Source organism: Rosa chinensis, chromosome 2 (assembly GCF_002994745.2).
Source record: "Rosa chinensis cultivar Old Blush chromosome 2, RchiOBHm-V2, whole genome shotgun sequence".
NCBI classification, from domain to species: Eukaryota; Viridiplantae; Streptophyta; class Magnoliopsida; order Rosales; family Rosaceae; genus Rosa; species Rosa chinensis.
The window spans coordinates 51,762,528-51,784,454 of NC_037089.1; the positions used below are offsets into that span (position 1 = coordinate 51,762,528).

A 21,927-nucleotide genomic window follows, 5' to 3' on the forward strand; every position below is an offset into this window, starting at 1 on the left:
TAACGGTGTTTCACCGTTGTGTGAGTGTGCTCATCACACAACATCGAGATAGACGACAGACATGGTGCACATCACACAACAGATTTCCACCGTTGTGTGATGCAGTTTTTGTAGTAGTGCGATCTACCCGGTCAACTCAATACCCTAAATAGAACATAAAACAAATATGCTCTTAACCGGTTCTTGGCAATTCACTTTTTTCGATCTTTCAGCTCCCACACTCTCATGGGTAGGGGGTCTACTTACGGATGTCAAAATTCCGCAACGTTTGTCCGCGCATGGTGCCGCTCCCCTTAGGGAAGTTTGCTTGTGTAAAGCGTTGACCGCTACATTGGTCGCCTTATTCATGGCAGATCGGCCTAATTTTTTTACACAATACCTATCAATGTTGTATAAACATATGAGAATTTTCAGATTGGTCGATTTCCATTTCAGAATTTTTGGATCACATATAATCCTTATATGCCTATTAATGTAGTATAACTCGTTTATTAGGCTTGTTATCCTCCATGAGCAAAATGGGGGACGAAATGGAATTTTTTAAAATGCACCGTTGGATGTCGTCCGTATATGAATATATGGTAGTGGTAAAAATTTCAGTGACTTCCACCTTCGGTTGGGTCTCTATCGACGCGGTCAATTCCATACCCTAAATAAAACCTAACACAAATATGCTCATAACCAAGAATTTGCAATTTTTTTTTTTTGATCTATCAGCTCCCACACTCTCATGGAGAGGGGGTCTATCACCTGCTGTCAAATTACGGGGATGTTTGTCCGCAAAAGGTGCCGCTCCCCTTACGGAAGTTTGCTTATACAAAGTGTTGACCGCTCCGTTTGGTGCCTTATTTAATGAAGATCGGCATAATTTTTTTACAAAATACCTACTACTGTTGTATATGCATATGACCATTGTCAGATTGATTAATTTCAATTTCGAAATTTTTGGCCCGCCCGAATAAGCCCTAATTTTTTTTTTTTTTTCTATTTTTTAATTATGTTTCTCTTTTTTCTATAGTATGCAATTTATCTATTTCTTTGTAATTGATTTCATGAGTTTTGTTTTCTTTAATTTCTATTTTCTTTGTTACACAACAATTAATATTGAGAGATTTATATAGATAGTTAATTGAATATAACCACCTTAACTAATATTAATAAATGTTATAAGTTACAAGTGTGTGTGTGTGTATTAAATATGTTCAATAAAAAACAATGAGTCTTTTATTACCAATATATACCATTAAGCCATATTTTGAGAAGAAAAAAATAATGTTTTTTTTCTGTTAAACAAAATAAGGCACTTTTTTGGCCCATTTCGGCCCTATTTGAGGGCCGGCCCTTTCTGCCTTAACGGATCGGGCTTTTCGGGCGGGTAAGGGTTAGCATATTTAAGCCCTGGCCCGACCCTACCCGGCCCTAAATTTTGTTGACTTTGACTAGGCCAGGCCCGACCCGACCCTAAGCCATAAAATTTAGGGTAGGGCCGGCCCTAGCCCGGCCCATGATGACCCCTAACTCTGTCGTTTCCTTTCCAACTGTTTTTGCTCTGTCAGATTTTATTTCAAATATTTAGCAAGATGATGATTACGAAAGCAAGAGAAATGAACGATTTCATTTTACTGGAATTAAATTTGATAAAGAAAACAAAAAAGTTGAAAAGAAAAGTTCATGATATAAAGTAAAGTCTTGCCCCTTAGGCCCCCTCATCACGTGGATGTCGGTGGACTTAATAATGGTATGTGCAAAGTAAAGTCTGGCCCTATAGGGCCATCATCACATGTGGATGTCGGTCGGCCTAATCAACATATAATGGTGTCATGGTATGTACATATATGCATTGACACACTAAGGCACACTTCTTATTCTTTGCTACTTTGATCGGCCTCCCCTTCTTTCCACTACAAGGTGATCAATTTCTGATGGCTGAAGCACTCATTTCCGTTCTCCTAGAACAATTGGCTTCAATCACCCGTCAACAGGTACAACAACAAGTGAAATTGGTAGTTGATGTTAAGAAAGAAGTTGCAAAGCTCACCCACAATTTCCAAGCTATAGAAGCCGGGCTCAAAGATGCAGAGGAGAGGCAAGTGAAGGAGGCTTCCGTTAAGCTATGGCTGGATGATTTAAAGGACGCGTCCAACGAGATGGAGGACGTGTTGGATGATTGGAACACTGAAATTCTGAGGGTACAAATTGAGAAACAAGAGAAAGAAGCTGGAAATGCTCTTGATACGACTAAGAAGAAGGTATGTCTATGCATTCCTACTGCTTCCTTTTGTTCTGGCCAAGTTAGTCGAGTTATTTTTCGTCACGACATTGCTAAAAAGATTAAAGATCTCAATGAAAGGTTAGCAACAATTGCTAAGAGGAGGCAAGATTTTAACTTTCAGTACACAAAAAGTGGTACTGAACATATTGAGCGACAAAAGACTATTTCTTTTGTTGATCAAACATTTGGTCGGGTAGATGAAAAAGAATTATTGGTGGGTAAGTTGTTGAGCGAGCCTGAAGGGCAGAGCCCCATTGTCATCCCTATTGTAGGGATGGGTGGGATCGGTAAAACAACCCTTTCCCAACTAGCATATAATGATGAAAAAGTGAAGGCTAATTTCACAAAAAGAATATGGGTGTGTGTCTCAGAACCATTTGATGAGCTCAACATAGCCAAAGCCATCGTTGGAGCTCTTGGTGGAGATGTCAATTCCATTTTGAATAACCTAGAAGCTTTTGTCCAATGTGTGCACAAATCTATGAAGGGAGAAAAGTTTCTCCTCGTCTTAGATGATGTGTGGAATGAAGACTATACGAAGTGGGAAAAATTGAAGCTACCTTTACAGAATGGTGCTCTAGGTAGTAAAATAATAGTCACAACACGAAAAGAAGAGGTAGCTAGGATGATGGGAGCACCCAATAACACGATCAATTTAAAGGTGTTGAGTGATGAAGATTGTTGGTCATTGTTCGCTAGAATTGCCTTTGCCAATAGTAACCAAGATGAGTGTCGAAATTTAGAACCTATTGGTAAGAAAATTGTAAAGAAATGCAAAGGGTTGCCTCTTGTTGCTAAGACTTTAGGTGGTCTCATGCTTTGGAAGAAAACAAAGAAAGAATGGCAAGATGTTTTAAGCAGCGAGATATGGGAGTTAAACACAGTGGAGCAACAAGTTTTCAAACCACTATTACTAAGTTATTATGATTTAACTCCAATGATCAAGCGCTGTCTCTTATATTGTGTTACTTTCCCAAAAGATCTTGTTATTAGGAAAAATGTTTTGATTGAGTTGTGGATGTCGCAAGGTTTTCTTGATTCAGTTGGGAACAAAGAAAAGACAATACTAGACATTGGAGAATCATATTTTAATAACTTAGTAATGCGATCTTTTTTCCAGAATTTCAAAGAAAATAAATTTGGAAATATTAAAAAGTGCCAAATACATGATATTGTTCACGACTTTCTTCAATACTTAACCAAGAATGAATGCTTAATTGTTGAGTTCAAAGGTGGGGAGGAGAGAATAAAATTGCCCGATAAGCTTGGTCATTTGACCATAATGTTTTCACCCGAAGGACCTTTTCCCCTTTCTTTTGACCACTGCCAACGTCTGCGGACCATTACAACATTTAATTGTAAAATTACAAGTCTCAGCCGAGAGTTGATTTTACAATTAAAATGCGTGAGGACGTTGACTTTGAGTTGGAACGATATCAAAGAAGTTCCGGACGAAGTTGGCGTGTTGGTGCACTTGAGGTATTTGGATTTATCTTGGAATAAGAGGCTGAAGAAATTACCTGATAGTTTGTGTAATTTAGTCAATTTGCAAACCTGCGACTTGATAGGTGCCGTAGCCTTGAAAAGTTACCCGAGGCCATGGGAAAGTTGACCAGCTTGCAGCATCTTCATGCTAAGCGTACGTTGCTGACGTTGCCCAGATCAATTGCGAGGTTGAAAAGTCTACGGACGCTAGATCTGGATGTTGTAATTGAAGATGAAGAAGGATTGAGGTTAAGTGATTTGAGAGACATGGACGAGCTTCAGGGGAAGCTTAGGATTGAATTGGTAGGCGAATTGAAAGATAGTGCTGCGAGTGATGCGGAGAAAGCCAAATTGGTGAACAAGAAACACCTTCTTCATTTGAAACTACGCTTCGAGAGGATGCCATGGTTCGAGTGGATGGAGAGCGAGAGCGAGGTCAACCAGAGTACCATCCAGGAAGCAGTATTGAATGCCTTACAGCCAAATTCAAATCTTGAATCCTTGGAGATTCGATATTACCGTGGCAGCACCCTGTGCCCCAATTGGACCTCCTCTTTAATTAACGTGAAAAGCCTGACCTTCACTGAGTGCAGTATTTGTAAGTATGTGCCTCTTTCGGTTTTGGGCTACTTGGGGTCCCTTGAGACACTCAGATTTGATTGGATGGAAGGAGTGAAAAAGGTTGGATTTGAGTACTCAGTTGATCATCAAGTTATATTGTTCCCCAATCTGAAACAACTCGAGTTTAAGCGTATGTGGGAGTGGGAAGAATGGGATCATCATGATGAGAATGATGCTACTTCATCGTCACCAACTTGTTTCATGCCACGCCTTTCTACTTTATCCTTCGAGTTCTGCAGAAAGCTGAAGACACTGCCAGACTTCCTTCCAAGGAAGACGCCGCTGCTTCAGAATCTGATCATCAGCTGGTGTGCCATTCTCTCCCAAAGTTGCAAAGACAGGCAAGGCCCGGAGTGGTCCAAGATTTCTCACATCCCAAACATCCAAATTGGTGGCCAAACTGTACAAAAAGATGGAGTTTGGATCGAACAACAGGATTGATCAACAACGCCATCCATCCAATTCCTTGGTAAGTAATTAGTCCACCAATCATTTTTTTTTTCCTGTTAATTTCCAGAACTTGATATCCTCTGCATTTTGATTATTAAGTCTCTCTTTTGACTGTCCAAAGCAGAGATGATGATGATGATTTATCTCTTTTGGCTTGAGACCAAACTAGAGCAGTCCCTTGGTCTCCAGCTTTAGGAAGGCCTAAATGAAAATCAAAATGACAATAGGAGATAAAGTTTACAGCTCAACATATATGTGGATCTGAAGAAGCTTACTGCTTTAGTTTTACAAAACCTGACAATTAATTTCCTGTTTCTTCATCAACCAAGCAATAGAAAAAATGGATTCACCAATTTAATCCACGTACAATGTAAATTATACTATGCTCTCATGTGAATTTAGTCAGCAATGTATTTTAGTTTAACATGTCTCATCTTTGCTGCTCCTAACTCGTAGTCTCAGGCTCTCAGCCTCTCTACTTTCAAATGCAAATATTTATTTATTTCTTTTCCATCTTCGCATTACAACTCTATAGATTGATAGGATCTTAAATTGATGCTCTCACTTAATCTATATCTCCTAGTTTTAGTTTCTACTCTTTACAAGTAATCTATTAAACTGTATATCAAGGCTAGGACTCACTTGATAGCTGAGTAAGTTATCATCACTTTAGTGTATCAAGTCACCATTTGAAATTTAGTAACGTGGATTGAATTTGCAAAAAGGCTGATCTTCTGATTGGAGTCTATTATGAATGACTAATACATTTGCCTGCTAATCTTCTTACGTCAGCAGCTGAAGATTTTTGCTTCATTGAACCAATGGAATGGCAGAAATAATCCAACAGTCTCATTTGATGTCATGTTCAAGATTTTAATGACATGCTGACCTCTGCACATTGAAGACTTTGTGTAACCCTGTTTAATGTCTGGGGGAATTTCATATTATCACCCCTCAAGATATCATCATTCCTCTTCTTTCTTAAGCCCCAGCTCCTCAAAAGGTAAATTCCTTTATTTGAACATTTCAATTTGTAGTGGAACTGAATCTTTTTATGTTGGATTTGACATCTGGTTTTCTTATCTCAGCAGCTCAAGATCTCCATGGAATAGTGGAAAGCTGGAAGCCTGGAATCGTATCGGATGTGACCTCTTTGCAGTAGGCCAAATTGAAGTCTCTTTCTTGTAACTGAGTTGATAATGTTGAGGATTTGACATCCTTAATTAAGAAACTTTTGACTCATTTCATTGATCACTTCTGTTGTTCATAATACTCCAGCTTCCGAAGAGGTATATTTGGCATTTATTCTGTCCTTCTCTTGGGGTATTCTGTTTTCAGTGAGTGGTCTGAGCAGTTGCTATGTGCTTGAATGAGTTTGCTTCAGTTAATTTTATATAACGGCAAGGTCCACTAAGCTATAGTTCCTACTCACTATTACATTTAGGGGAATTCTGAAATTATACTGAATTTCTGTTTCGGCATACATATTAGACTCAACTCAGAAGACTAGATGATCCTCGAAGAAATACTGAATGCCTACTATCATATCCAAACCTGGAATCCTTATATATTGGAAACTACAATGCCTCCAAATTAATGCCCCATTGTCTCTGAATAATTTGAAAAGGCTTGAGTTCTCATGTTGGGGGTATATATGAAGTCGTGCCTCTTTTGGCTTTGGGGAACATGGCGGTGTCCATTGACTCTGGTGCAATATTTGAAGATGTCTGTTGTGAAACAGGTGGGATTTGAGTTATTGATAATTGAAGAATCATCATCATCATTTTCATCCGGTCTTCATCTTTTTTTTTTTTAAATTCAAATTTGAAACAATTTAGCTTTGTCATCTCGCAGGAGTGGGAAAGAATTGCAGCTGGGTCTCGGTGGAGTGGAGAGGTTGATTCTCAAATTAAAACACCTCTGCAAATTTGAGGATTATAGCTTTGCCTAATTCTTCCTGGTAATTAATCAAGTTATATATATTATCTTCAAAATTTATCGATTTATTTCAATTTCTTTATTTTCATTTTTATTCAGTAGTTGCTACATACATGTCTGAATACTCTCACCTTGTATTTTATCCATCTTTATATTTTATCCATCTTTAGATTCTGCCCATGTTTGGTTTTTTTATGTCCAAAAAATCTTGGAGGAAATGGACGGCAGTCATTATAACTACTTTTGGAACAGCTACAATTCTTATGGAAGACACTGGTGAAGAAATTGTTCATCTTGGGAGGACCAGATCTCCAAAAGTTGCAAGAACAGCGGCATGAAATCACAAAATGGCCCAAGGTTTCTCACATTCTGAACATCCTGTGTTCTCTAACTAGCTGAGCAGGTATGTGCTTATATGAGCTTAATTCACTTGGTTCTATAGAACGGCCAAGTCTGATAATATAACTGTACGTTACATATGTGGGAACATTTGAAAACATATTGACCTTTTCTGTTTCTTTGTTAGTATGATGCAACTTATATGTTCAAATCATTTTCCGAAAATATGTGTACATTATACAAACTAAGGTCAACTCTAATTAAGAAAACATTTGTACCACCAATTTCCTGGAGCTATTCAGAGTCTGTCTGATACAGGTCTCAAAGCTTACAATTCAAACCAGCTCTTAGATGCATTGTTTTGTTTTCATTTATAGAATATTCTGTTCTTCAAATTAAATCTATAATCTTTTATATAACTTATTTTCACTGATGTAGCTGACCTAAAAAGTTTATGGAATATATCCAGGTATGTTGCAAATGGTTGACAAATTACCCAGGGCATGGGAATATGGACAATGCTGAGAAAGCAAGATTGGTAAATGAGAAGAAACTTGATTTGGGACCAAGTTTGTGGTACTCAACAAGAGAAGATCAACAAATACTGACCCCTTGCACTCAAATCCAAACATCAGTAACTACAGTGGCACCACACTGCTCCAAATGACTAAGGTCTTCAAATAATTTCAGAAGGCTTAGGATCGACGAATGCAGTTTATGTGAATTTGTGCCTCTTTTGGGGAACTTGGTGTCCCTTGAATAGCTACAGTTCTGTTTTGACATGACAACTGAAAAAGGTACGTAGCATTTGAGTTTCAAGATACAATTATCCTGAATATTAATCTTTTATTAGGTAGTCCAGGATTGATTGGCTTACTTAATTCAGGGCAACTATCTTATCGTATATATTTGGTATGTGTTCATATTAAATGCAGTACTCCAGAAGGATTAATGATTAATGGTGAAGAGCAAGCAAGGTTTTTCAAGGGGTGTGCATTCGGAAATGTGAATAGACAGACCCAAATCATCAACTATTAGCTGCCTTGTTGAAGAGGAAGGTCAGGGAGCCCAACGAGGAGGAAAATTTTACTCTTGGACCTCCTGTAAGGGATGGAGAGAACTTTTGGTGTCAATGCTCATATTTATGCACTGCATGCTTGCAGCACAGGATGTATCTACGCGGTGCTTGGTTCTTCAAATTAGTCCTTTGCATATAAAGCTCAAGGCTGCTGGTCCATTTGCTCAGTCAGCAATGAGAGCACTTTCTTGTGCTGACATGACAAATTTCCACCAACTATACCCACAGAAAGCTTGTCTGGAAGAAGGTGACTTAATAAAAGGTTGAGATTTCTCAAGTGTGAGGTTTGAGATGATGCTGTCATTTCTCATACATTTGGGTTTGGTTGGAATTGAAACTAATATTCTAGTATTAGCTTGCCTCGTATCTGGCATGAATGTAGTTCTGAAATCTTAAGAAACATAAATTGCTTTACTTCATCACTTGTTAGCTCATTGTGGTGAGATACGTATGGTTTGACATATTGAAGTTCGTCCAAGTCATAGATAGTCTGAGGATGTTCTTATTGTCTGATTTGACGTATATATATGGTCCAATCATTTGCAGAAAGTATTTGCACATTATACAAAAATCTTTATTACATGTTTCGTCTTTTATTGTTGTCTGTATTACTCCAGGTATATGAATTCCTACTGGGGTGAACTGTGAGAAAACTATAGTGCCACCAATTTCATATATGTATATGTATATGTACACAAGTCAGGAAAGCTTACCATATAACCACAAGCTCTTAAACGGAACTGATCTGTTTTCTTCTGCAGAGAATTCTGCAAATGTAAATTTCGATCCTGTATTCGCTTTATCGTCTCTTCAACCTTCTTTGATGTACTTGTACTTCAATTCACTGCAATTGACGGAGAAAGTTTTTGAATATTTCCAAAAGCAACCACGCCAGAATAATAGGTCTACAAATGTTAGCAGTTGGTGCCTATGGTGATGAAATCAACAGCGATGAAGCACCTTCAAGTAGCCTAAGAGAGCAAAATTAATAAACTGTTGATTGAGAAACAGTTTGATTTGGGACCAAGTTTGCAGTACTAGAGAAGAGGGATCAACCAATAATTACAGTGGCAGTGTGGCACCACCCAGTACCACAAATGGAAGATACCTTTAAATAATTTGTGATGAATGGCACGGTGGTTTATGTGGATCTGTACCTCTATTGGCCAAATTGGTGTCCCTTGAATATATCACCACACTTCTGTTTTACGAGGAATCTGAAAAGGTAAGAGTTGAATCTAGGATTGATAGAATTATCCCTAGGTGGTAGTATGAAGGTGAAGGCTGATAGGGACTAATCATCACCACATGCTGCCACGCATTCGTGCAGTAGCACAGGCTGTTTCTACTTCTACACAGTGCAACTATTGCTGGGAACAAGACCAAGATCTCCTGTTCCAGGTGCTTAATTAGCTCTAAGAGCTAGGACTTGCTCGTTCTGGCATGAGAGCGGTTCATATTGAGGATGTCGCTCCAATTCCTTCGACAGTACCCGCAGAAAGTGTACACAAAAGGGTAAAAGGTTGCAGTTTCTGATTGTCAAATCCAAATGTAACTGACGGACTTCGATTAATAAGAATTTTTGAGACAAAAACGAATTCTTGCAGGAGTGGGAAAACTGAATTAAGAAACAGCTTAGTCAGAGGAAGTTCTGCCTGTCTGATTTGATGTAGATGTTCCAATCAGTTTTATAATCTTAGTTACATGGATACCTCCTTGGGTGAACACTAGGAAACTCTAGCACAACCAATTTCGTCGAGCTATTTAGATTCTGTTTTATAAAAGTTTGGAAGCTTACAATGCTCTTAGATGGAAATCTGTTTTGATGTCCAGGGTATACATTTCTTCAAATACAAAATTGGTGGATAAGAATCTCCTAGTTCATTTGGGAATAGGTTGTCTACTCGTTTTGCCATATATAGTAGAGAACAATGAGAAGAGCAGATGATCCTGGAAGCAATACTGAGTGCATACTACCAGATCCAAATCTGGAATCCTGAAACATCGGTAACTACAGTGCCACCAAAATAATGCCCAATTGGATTTTGTCTTTAAATAATTCGAGAATGCTTGAGTTGTCCTGTTGGGGATATATGCAAAGTTGTGCCTCTTTTGGTTTCAGAGAACATGGTGTGCTTTGAATTGCTGAATTTTTAAAGATGTTTATTGTGAAATAGGTGATATTGAGTTACAATTAAAGTATGGAATAATCATCATCTTCATCCTCATTTTTCCCCCCAAATTTGAAACAATTTAGCTTCATAATCTTGCAGAAGTGGGAAAGGAATGGCAGCTGGGTTTGGGTGGAGTGAAGGGGATTATTTTCAAATTTAAGACTCTTGTGCAGAATTTGAGGATCACATCTTGCCCAATCCACAAAAAGAGGAAAAGAGTGGCCCAACATTTCTCAGATCCTAAACATTCAATGGAGCTATGATCCTACAAGAAGATGGTGAAACCCTGCAGGATGATGGCCCTTATTACTTCATCATCAAGTCACCCAACTCATCCATATCAATCTTTCTTTCTGGTAATTAGTATGGGGAAACGTGAAAACATATAAGAATTAGTTCTGTTTTCTTTGTGCGCCAGAGGAAGAGTGGAAGACCACCTTTTCTTATGCAACTTGTATGAGTAAATCATCAATTCATCATTACATATTTTACTCGTGCCTTCTTCTTCTTCTTCTTTTTTTCACAAGAAAATATTTGTACTGCTAATTTTCTGGATATATTCGCTTTCTGTCTTATACATGTCCGGAAGCTTAGAATTCAATTATTAGCATCTAGATGTACGAATAATGCATGTTCTGTTTATTGTGCAGATTGCAGAGTATTTTGTTCTTCAATTTAAATGTACAGTTTCGTGTATGAGAATTTTCCCTTCTATTTATGTAAGAAAAAGAAAAAAAAGGAACAAAAACAGGGAGAAGAATTGTGAAGAAATTATAAACTTCAACCGGATTCTCGATCTGAAAGACTGAAACTTTTAGAAACCGTGGTTGAATTTAAACACACGACTACCTAATGTTTCTGATCGAATTTGACCAATAATGCATACTTTATAGTAAAGCTGCCGCCAGTTTTAGTGCATGACTCAGCATGAGCCTTATTTTGTCCTTTCCAGCTTTTTTTTTGTTGTCTTTATCAGATTTGATTTCAAATATTTAGTAAGATGACAATTACGAAAGCAAGATAAATGAACAATTTCATCTGGTTGGAATTAATTTTGATAAAGAAAACAAGAAAGCTAAATAGAAAAGTCGATGATGTCTGGCCCCCTCAGCACGTGGATGTCGGTGGACCTTATCACCAAATAATGGAATGTACAAAGTCAAGTCTGGCAGCCCCTTAGAACCGTCATCAACCAAGTAATGGAAAGTGCATCATATATGTATGGTCACAGCTTGTTACTCTTAGCTACTTTGATCGACCTCTCTTTTCTTTTCCGAGCTTCCATCAATTAACTCCAACAGCCGCCAACAATGGCTGAAGCTTTTGTTTCCGTGCTACTGGAACAACTGGCTTCAATAACCTATCAACAAATAGAGAAAGAGGTGAGACTGGTTGCGGAGGTCGAGAAAGAAGTTGCTGATATCACCAGCAATCTGAAAGCTATTCAGGCCGTGCTCGAGGATGCAGAGAAGAGGCAAGTCAAGGAGGCCATCGTCAGAGACTGGCTGGAGAAGCTCAAAGATGTGTCCTACGAGATGGACGACGTGCTTGATGAGTGGACTACTGAGATTCTCATACAGCAAGTTGATCATTTGAAGAAGGTATGTTTCTTCGTACCCTCCAACTGTTTTTGTTTTGGCCAAGTTAATCGAGTGATCCGCCGCCGTGACATTGCTCGTAGAATACAAGATCTGAGTCATAGGTTGAATGAGATTGCTAGAGAAAGACAGAGCTATAACTTTCTAAACACTGAAAGGGTCTTTGAACAACTTGAGAGGATTGAGACTTCATCTTTGATCGATCTCTCCAAGACATTTGGGAGGGAAGATGAAACTGAACTAGTTGTGGGCAAGTTGGTCGGCGAGAGTAGTCAAGAAGAGAGGAACCCTCTAGTTATCCCTATAGTAGGGATGGGGGGTATGGGAAAAACCACCCTTGCCCAGATAGTCTACAATAATGAAAAGGTCAAGTTAAATTTCACAAAAAGGGTATGGGTTTGTGTTTCAGACCCCTTTAGTGAGGTCAAAATTGCCAAAGCCATTATTGCAGATCTCAATAAAGATGATGCTCCAAATTCAAATGATCTGCAACCTTTATTGAAATGTATACAAAGAAACATTAAAGGCCAGAAGTTTCTCCTTGTGCTAGATGATGTGTGGACTGATGATGACAGAAAGTGGGAACAATTAAAGCTATCTTTACAAAGTGGTCTTGTAGGTAGTAGAATATTGGTGACCACACGGAAAGAGGAAGTTGCTATGATGATGGGAGTAACCTCTGCGAATATGATCCATTTGGAGAAGTTGAGTGAACAATGTTGTTGGTCAATATTCTATCACATTGCTTTGGCCGAGAGGGAAAGAGATGAGTCTAAAGTGTTGGAATCTTTGGGTAAAGACATTGTAAAACGGTGTAAAGGTTTGCCTCTTCTTGCAAAGGTTTTAGGCGGTCTAATGCGCTCTAAGAAAACCAAGAAAGAATGGCAAGATGTTTTGAGTAGTAAGATATGGGGGTTAGACAAAGTGGAGCAACAAGTTTTCCAACCGCTATTACTAAGTTATTATGATTTAACTCCAATGATCAAGCGTTGTCTTTTATATTGTGTTACTTTCCCAAAAGACCATATAATTGACAAAAAAATTTTGATTGAGTTGTGGATGTCGCAAGGTCTTCTTGGTTCAGTTGGGAACAAAGAAAACAAAATGATTGACATTGGAGAATTATATTTCAGTAACTTAGTAATGCGATCTTTCTTCCAAAATTATGAGGAAGATGAAGTTGGAAATTTGGCACTCTTTAAAATGCATGATATTGTGCACGACTTTCTCCAATATTTAACCAAGAATGAATGTTTAATTGTTGAGTTCAAAGATGAGGAGGAGAGAATAGAATTACCAGCAAACAATAAGCTTGGTCATTTGACCATAATGTTTGCAAACTCCGGACCTTTTCCCCTTTCTTTGGACCACTGCCAACGTCTTAGGACCATTACAACATTTTATTGTAGTATTACAAGTCTCAGCCGAAAGTTGATTTTACAATTAAAATGCGTGAGAACGTTGAATTTGAGTGGTAACCATATCGAAGAAGTTCCGGACGAGGTTGGCGTGTTGGTGCACTTGAGGTATTTGGATTTATCTTGGAATAAGAGGCTGCAGAAATTACCTGATAGTTTGTGTAATTTAGTCAATTTGCAAACCTTGCGAGTTGCTTTTACTTTTGTTAAAAAGTTACCCGAGGCCATAGGAAAGTTGACCAGCTTGCAGCATCTTGATGCTCAGGGTTGTGAGTGTCTGAAGAAATTACCTGATAGTTTGTGTAATTTAGTCAATTTGCAAACCTTGCGAGTTGATTGGTGCGATAGGTTCGAAAAGTTACCCGAGGCCATGGGAAAGTTGACCAGCTTGCAGCATCTTCATGCTCAGTATATTGAAGATCTGAAGTTGCCCAAATCAATTGCGAGGTTGAAAAGTCTACGGACGCTAGATCTGCCTGTTGTAATTGAAGGTGAAGGTGAAGGCAGTGGAGATGAAGAAGGATTGAGGTTAAGTGATTTGAGAGACATGGACGAGCTTCAGGGGAAGCTTGAGATCAAATGGAGGGGCAAATTGAAAGATAGTGCTGCGAGTGACGCGGAGAAAGCCAAATTGGTGAACAAGAAACACCTTCTTCATTTGAAACTAGGGTTCGAGTGGATGGAGAGCGAGGGCATCCAAGAAGCAGTATTGAATGCCTTACAGCCAAATTCAAATCTTGAATCCTTAGTGATTGACGGTTACGGTGGCAGCACCCTGTGCCCCAGTTGGACCTCCTCTTTAATTAACTTGAAAAGCCTGACCTTCCAAGATTGCTGGGTTTGTAAGTATGTGCCTCTTTCGGTTTTGGGCTACTTGGGGTCCCTTGAGACATTCAGATTTGAAGGCATGTGGATGGTGAAAAAGGTTGGATTTGAGTACTCACTTGATCATCAAGTTATATTGTTCCCCAATCTGAAACAACTCGAGTTTAAGCGTATGTGGGAGTGGGAAGAATGGGATCATCATGATGAGAATGATGCTACTTCATCGTCACCAACTTGTTTCATGCCACGCCTTTCTACTTTATCCATCATGGACTGCCCTAAGCTGAAGACACTGCCAGACTTCCTTCCAAGGAAGACGCCGCTGCTTCAGAATTTGATCATCAGCCGGTGTCCCATTCTCTCCCAAAGTTGCAAAGACAGGCAAGGCCCGGAGTGGTCCAAGATTTCTCACATCCCAAACATCCAAATTAATGAAGAAACTGATGAAGAAATTGATGGAGAAACTGATGAAGAAATTGAGGAAGAAACTGAGTGATCAACAGCGTCATCCATCCAATTCCTTGGTACGTAATTTGTTCACCAATCACTTTTTTTTTTTTTTTTCTGTTAATTTCCAATTTTCAAAATGATCTACTGCACGCATAACTTGATATCCTCTGCATTTTGATTATTAAGTCTCTCTTTTGATTGTCCAAAGCAGAGATGATGATGATGATCTATCTCTTTTGGCTTGAGACCAAACTAGAGCAGTCCCTTGGTCTCCAGCTTTAGGAAGGCCTAAATGAAAATCAAAATGACAATAGGAGATAAAGTTTACAACTCAACATGTGGATCTGAAGAAGCTTAGTTTTACAAAACCTGACAATTTCCTGTTTCTTCATCAACCAAGCAATAGAAAAAATGGATTCACCAATTTAATCCACGTACAATGTAAATTTGAACTTGCTATGTCTAATATGAATTTAGTTTAACTTCTATTGTTCATAATACTCCAGCTTCTGAAGAGGTATATTTGACATTTATTCTGTCCTCCTTTCAGAGTTATATGTGTATGTTCGTGTGCATATGTGTGTGCGCGCTTAGTACTTAGTGCTATTCTATTTTCAACGAGTGGTATGAGTAGTTGCCATGTGCGTGAATGAGTTTGCTTCGCTTAATTTTATATAACGGCTAGGTCCAGCAAGTTATATTTCCTACTCACATTGAGGGTGAATATGAAAGCATATTGAATTCCTGTTTTTCCATACATAGTAGGGAGAAGACTCAAGAAGAGCAGATGATCCTCAAAGAAGTACTCAATGAACTGTATATCAAGGCCAAGAATAAACTTGATAGCTAAGTAAGTTATCATCACTTTAGTGTATCAAGTAACCCAACGAGGATTTCGTGGATTGAATTTGCAAAAGAGAAAATATTATGAATGACTAATACATTTGCTTGCTAATCTTCTTATATCAGCAGCTGAAGATTTTCGCTGCATTGAAATAGTGGAACAGCAGAAATGATCCAAAAGTATCATTTGATTTCATGTTCAAGATTTTTGTGTAATTCTGTTTAATGTGGTGGGGATATTCATATTCTCACCCAGTCATATCATTCTCCCGAATGTCATCATTCCTCTTCTTCATCATCACTTCTATTGTTCATAATACTCCAACTCCTGGGGAGGTATATTTGACATTTGTTCTATCCTCCTCTCCTTTATGTCCAAAAAATTGTGGAGGAGATGGACGACAGTCATTTCTGATTACTTTTGGAACTGCTACAGTTCTTATGGAAGAGACTGGTGAAGAATTTGTTCATCTTGGGAGGAACATACCTTCAGTGAGGTTGCACGAACAGAGGCATGGAATCACGGAATGGCCCAAGATTTCTCACATTTAAACATAGAGTGTTCTCTAACTAACTGAACAGGTATGTGCTTAAATGAGTTTGATTCACTAAGTTCTATAGAATGGCTAGGTCTATACGTTACAAATATAGGGACATTTGAAAACATATTGAATTTTTCCGTTTCTTTGTTAGCCAGACAAAACCTTGTCTGATGCAACTTATATGTTCAAATCGTTTTCAGAAAATATTTGTACATTATACAAACTACTGTACTTGTTTTTATTTTTTCTGGTACATGAATATCCCCTAGGGTCAACTCTAATCAAGGAAACATTTGTACCACCAATTTCCTGGAGCTATTCAGATTCTGTCTTATACAAGTCTGGAAGCTTATAATTCAAACCAGCTCTTAGATGGATAGTGTTCTTTTTTCATGTATAGAGTATTCTGTTCTTGAAATTAAATCTATATCCCTTTATATATCTTCCTTTGAATGATGTTGCTGACCTAAGAAGTTTATGGAATGTATCCAGGAATGTTGAAAATGGTTGATAAATCACCAAGGCCATGGTGAAGCTGTTTAACTTACATTATCATAAATAATTATAAGCTGGAAGTCCTCAAAAGCTTTGTGAGGTTAACAATATCCAAGAAAGTGTGTGAGAGATAAGGGTGATCCTGAGCAAGCAAGATTGGTAAATGTGAAGAAACTTAATTTGGGACCAAGTTTGTGGTACTCAACAAGAGAATCTCAACAAATACTGAACCCCTTGCACTCAAATCCAAACATCAGTAACTACAGTTGCACCGTGCACACTGTGCAATAGATGACAAATGTCTTCACATAATTTCAGAAGGCTGAGGGATGACGAGTGCAGTTTATGTGAAATTGTGCCTCTTTTGGGGAACTTGGTGTCCCTTGAATTGCTGCAGTTATGTTTTGACATGAAAACCAAAGAGGTATATAGGAGTTGAGTTTCAAGATACAATTATCATGAATTTTAACCTTTAATTCGGGAGTCCTGGATTGATTGTCTTATTTAATTCAGGCCATAGTTAAATATCTTATTGTATTTGGTATGTGTTCATATTATTGCAGTACTCCAGAAGGATTAATGATAAATTGTGAAGAGCAAGTAAGGTTTTTCATGGGGTGTGCATTTAGAGATGTGAGTAGACAGACCTGAATCATCATCTATTAGCTGCCTAGCTTGTCGAAGAGGAAGGTTTGGGAGCCCAATAAGGAGGAAAATGTAACTCTTGGACCTGCGGTCAGAGATGGAGAGAACTTTTTTTGGTGTCGGTGCTCATAATTATGCACTCACTCCTTGAGTAATTCCTTCATTTACGTGATGGACTTGAAAATGCTGCCAGGCATGCTTGCAGCATAGTATGTATCTACATGGTGCAAGGTGCTTGCATATAGAGCTCAGGGCTGCTAGTCCAGGTGCTGAATCAGCAATGAGAGCACTTGATCTTGTTGACATGCCCAATTTCAACCAACTGTAGCTATAGAAAGCTTGGCTGGCACTCTGGGACATATATAGAAGGTTGAGAATTCTCAAATGTGAGGTTTCAGATGTTGCTCTCATTTCTCATACATTTTGGTTTGGTTGGAGGTGAAACCTATTCTCTCTCAAAGTTGCAAAGACAGGCAAGGCCGGAGTGGTCCAAGATTTCTTACATCCCAAACATCAAAATTGATGGCAAAATTGTACAAAAAGATGGGGTTTGAATTTGATCACCCATCCGATTTCTTGGTACGTACCAATCATTTTCTTTCTTCTTTTATCTGTTAATTTCCAATTATCAAAATTGATCTACTGCATGCGAATTTGATTATTAAGTCTCTCTTTTGACTGTCCAAGGATGATGATGTTCTAACTCTAGCTTGAGATCAAACCAGAGCAGTCCTTTGGCCAAGCCAACCAAGGCAACTGCGTTGGGTCTCTAGCTTTAGGAAGGCCTAAATGAAAAGGAAAATGACAAAACCTGAAGAAGCTTACTGCTTTAGTTTTACAATAGTAAAAAGATTCACCAATTTAGTCCATAATGTAAATTTGGCATTGCTCTGCTCTAATTTTAGTAAACAATGTATTTTAGTTTAACAAAGCCTGACATTTCTCATCTTTGCTGCTCTTGTAGTCTCAACCTCTACTTTCAAATGCTGATTAATATATATTTATGTTTCTTTTTCTGTTCTGTTTTCCCTATTCAAAACTCAATAGATTGATAGATTTTAAATCAATGCTCTCACCCAATCTATATCTCCTAGTGTCAGTTTCTACTCATTACTAATTTAGGAAGGCACCTTCAAAATTTAGCCTTAGAACTCATTTTGCATTGGGTAAGGCCAATGATCAAACATACTGTATATAAAGGCCAGGACTAAACTTGATAGCTGAGTAAGTTATCATCCCTTTAGTGTATGAAATTTAGTTACATGGATTGAATTTCAAAAAGCCTAATCTTCTCACTACACTCCAATCAATTATGAATGACTAATACATTTTCTTGCTAAACTTATTATATTTGGTGCAGAAGAAATTGATTGCAATGAAATAGTGGAACTGCAGAAATGATCTGAAAGTCTCATTTGAGTTCACGTTCAAGACTTTCGTGTCATGCTGGTCTCTGTATAGTATGGCAGATTGAAGACTTTGTGCAACTCCGTTTAATGTGTTGAGGAATTTTATATTCTCACCCAGTCATATCACCCTCCAGGATATCATCACAACTTCTCTTCTTTTTTATGTCGCAGCTCCTTAAAAGGTAAATTAGTTTGTTTGAACATGTCATTTTGCAGTTGAACTGAATTTTTTTTCTATGTTAGATTGATATCTGATTTTCTTATCTCAGCAGCTCCGGATCTCCATGGAATATTGGAAAGGTGGAAGCTTGGAATCTCATTGGATGTGACATCTTTGCTGTAGGCCAAATTGAAGTCTATTTCTTGTCACTCAGTTCATTATGTTGAGGATTTGACATCCTTAATTAAGAAGCTTCGACTCAAGTCATCAATCACTTCTATTGTTCGTAATATTCCAGCTTTTGAAGAGGTATATTTGACACACAACACACACACACGCACGCTAAGTACTTGCTATGTGCTTGAATGAGTACTGAATTTCTGTTTGAGAAGACTCAGAAGAGCATATGATCCTCAAAGATATACTCAATAAACACACTTGAATGAGTACTGAATCTCTGTTTAAAAAGACTCAGAAGAGCATATGATCCTCAAAGATATACTCAATAAACTCTACACACACTAAGTACTTGCTATGTGCTTGAATGAGTACTGAATTTCTGTTTAAAAAGACTCAGAAGAGCATATGATCCTCAAAGATATACTCAATAAACTCTACACACACTAAGTACTTGCTATGTGCTTGAATGAGTACTGAATTTCTGTTTAAAAAGACTCAGAAGAGCATATGATCCTCAAAGATATACTCAATAAACTCTATGTCAAGGCCAGGAAAAAACTTGATAGCTAAGTAAGTTATCATCACATTAGTGTATCAAGACCCTAAGAAATTACATGGATTGAATTTGCAAAAAAACCTATTCTTTTCACTACACTCCAATCTATTATGAATGACTAATACATTTACTTGCTAATCTTCTTATATCAGCAGCTGAAGATTTTCGCCGCATGGAAATAGTGGAACAGCAGAAATGATCCAAAAGTCTCATTTGATTGCACGTTCAAGATTTTTGTGTTATGTATGGCATATTGAAGACTTTGTGCAACTCTGTTTAATGTAATTGGGATCGATATTCATATTACCATTCAGTCATATCTTTCTCCGTGATATCATCATTCCTCTTCTTCATTGATCACTTCTATTTTATATAGCAATGCTCCAACTCCTGAAGAGGTATATTTGACATCTGTTCTATACTCCTCTTGAAGTTATATATGCTTAATACTTCAGTAATATATATTCTGTTTTCGATGAGTGGTCTGAGTAGTTGCTACGTGCTTGAATGAGTTTGCTTCACTTAATTTTATATAAGGGCCTAGGTCTGCTAAGCTATATTTCCTACTCACTATTACAGTTACGGCAATTGTGAAAGCGTACTGTATTTCTGTTTTGGCATACATATTAAGGACAACTCAGAAGAGGAGATGATCCTCGAAGAAATATTGAATGCCTACTACCATATCCAAACCTGAAATCCTTGTATGTTGGAAACTACAATGCCACCAAATTAATGCCCCGTCGTCTCTGAATAATTCGAAAAGGCTTGAGTTCTCATGTTGGGGGTATATGTAAAGTCTTGCCTCTTTTGGTTTTAGGGAACATTGCATTTGTCCTTTTTCTCTGTGCAATATTTGAAGATGTCTGTTGTGAAACAGCTGGGATTTGAGTCACTGATAATGGAATAATCATCGTCATCATCATCTTCATCCCATCCTCATCTTTTTTTTTTCTTTTTCTTTTTTCAAATTTGAAACAATTTAGCTTTGTCATTTTGCAGGAGTGGGAAGAGTGGGAAGGAATGGCAGCTGGGTCTGGGTGGAGTGGAGAGGCTGATTCTCAAATTAAAGACACCTCTGCAAAATTTGACGATTATATCTTGTCCAATTCTTAGGCAAAGTTGTGGAAAAAGAGGAAACAAGGAGTGACTCAACATTTCTCACATCCCAGACATCCAAATTGATAACGAGTTTGTACAAAGAGACGGAGTTTGGATCCTACAATAAGCTGGTGAAACCTGCCCTTAATTACTTCATCATCAACCCATACATCTCTCTGTCTCCACCAACAGTACCCACAGAAAGCTTGTCTAGCAGAAGGTGACTTATATAGAAGGTTGAGGTTTCTCAAATGTGAGGTTAAAGATGATGCTGTCATTTCTCATACATTTGGGTTTGGTGGGAATTGAAACTAATATTGTTAGCTTGCTTCGTATCTGGCAGGAATGTAGTTCTGAAATCTTTAGAAACATAATTTGCTTTATTTCATCACTTGTTAGCTCATTGTGGTGTGGTACGGTATGGTTTGACATTTTTTCTATCCTCCTCTTAAACTATATTATTAAAAGGAGGTTATTGTCTGAGGAAGTTCTTATTGTCTGATTTGACGTATATATATGGTCTAATCATTTGCAGAAAATACTTGCATATTTTACAAAAATCTTTATTACATGTTTATTTATTGTTGTACGTATAACTCCAGGTACATGAATACCTTCTGGGGTGAACTGTGAGAAGACTCTAGTGCAACCAATTTCAAATGTAAATTTCGATCCTATATTTTGCTTTATCTTCTCCTCGACCTTCTTTGATGTACTTGTACTAAAATTCACTGCAATTGACAGAGAGATTTTGAATATTTCAATAAGCAATCACGAGAATAATAGGTCTACAAACGCTAGCAGTTGGTGCCTATGGTGATGACATTGACAACAATGAAGCACATTCAAGTAGCCTGACAAAGCAAAATTAATAGTTGATTGAGAAACAGCTTGATTTAGGACTAAGTTTGCAGTACTAGAGAAGAGCAGATCAACCAATAATTACAGTAGCAGTGTGGCACCACCCTGTACCACAAACGGAAGATACCTTTATATAATTTGAGAAGGCTTGCCTTCAATGAATGGCATGGTGGTTTATGTATGTGAATCTGTACATCTATTGGCCAAATTGGTGTCCCTTGAATATATCACCACACTTATGTTTTCAAGGAATCTGAGAAGGGTAAGAGTTGAGTCTAGGATTGATACAATTATCCCTAACTTAATCTTTAGTTAGGTAGTCCATGATTGATTGTCATTGTCTAAGAAAAATGCTAAGCAAAATGAAATGGCTCACCCTTAGACCTTTAGATTACACTTGTGATTGAGATTTTACGAACTTGACAAAACTTTACCAAAAATAACTTTAGAGAAGCTAGATCCGTTATGTAGTATGAAGTTATGAAAA

The 21,927-nt window shown here is 37.9% G+C and overlaps 2 protein-coding genes across 18 annotated transcripts; both read left to right on the forward strand.

Annotated features, from left to right (window-relative positions):
• Window positions 1-1,854: 1,854 nt before the first annotated feature.
• On the forward strand, window positions 1,855-8,754 carry LOC112185712 (putative disease resistance protein RGA3). 7 transcript variants are annotated; one of them, XR_005806371.1, is made up of 9 exons: window positions 1,855-3,751; window positions 3,841-4,847; window positions 5,624-5,831; window positions 5,917-6,117; window positions 6,320-6,569; window positions 6,683-6,788; window positions 6,937-7,169; window positions 7,575-7,902; window positions 8,041-8,754. XR_005806371.1 is itself a non-coding variant. In XM_024322748.2 (3 exons), exons 1-2 carry the CDS (start codon window positions 1,923-1,925, stop codon window positions 4,817-4,819), a joined length of 2,808 nt encoding a protein of 935 aa, XP_024178516.2. In that variant the 5' UTR covers window positions 1,855-1,922; the 3' UTR covers window positions 4,820-4,847; window positions 4,953-5,605. The 7 variants fall into 7 exon arrangements, 1 of the variants encoding a protein (XP_024178516.2); XR_005806373.1 differs by having other exon boundaries at window positions 5,621-5,831; window positions 5,917-6,569; XR_005806370.1 differs by having other exon boundaries at window positions 5,917-6,569.
• Window positions 8,755-11,537: 2,783 nt separating this feature from the next.
• LOC112185710 (putative disease resistance protein RGA3) lies at window positions 11,538-21,156 on the forward strand. 11 transcript variants are annotated; one of them, XM_024323998.2, is made up of 10 exons: window positions 11,538-14,722; window positions 15,411-15,498; window positions 15,618-15,827; window positions 15,928-16,073; window positions 16,526-16,952; window positions 17,092-17,752; window positions 18,534-18,764; window positions 18,855-19,051; window positions 19,631-19,876; window positions 20,481-21,156. In XM_024323998.2, the coding sequence occupies exon 1, from the start codon at window positions 11,668-11,670 to the stop codon at window positions 14,692-14,694; it is 3,027 nt and encodes a 1,008-aa protein (XP_024179766.1). In that variant the 5' UTR covers window positions 11,538-11,667; the 3' UTR covers window positions 14,695-14,722; window positions 15,411-15,498; window positions 15,618-15,827; window positions 15,928-16,073; window positions 16,526-16,952; window positions 17,092-17,752; window positions 18,534-18,764; window positions 18,855-19,051; window positions 19,631-19,876; window positions 20,481-21,156. The 11 variants fall into 11 exon arrangements, with proteins under 11 accessions (XP_024179766.1, XP_024179765.1, XP_024179764.1 ...); XM_024323997.2 differs by having other exon boundaries at window positions 15,618-16,073; window positions 18,852-19,051; XM_024323996.2 differs by having other exon boundaries at window positions 15,618-16,073.
• Window positions 21,157-21,927: the final 771 nt, after the last annotated feature.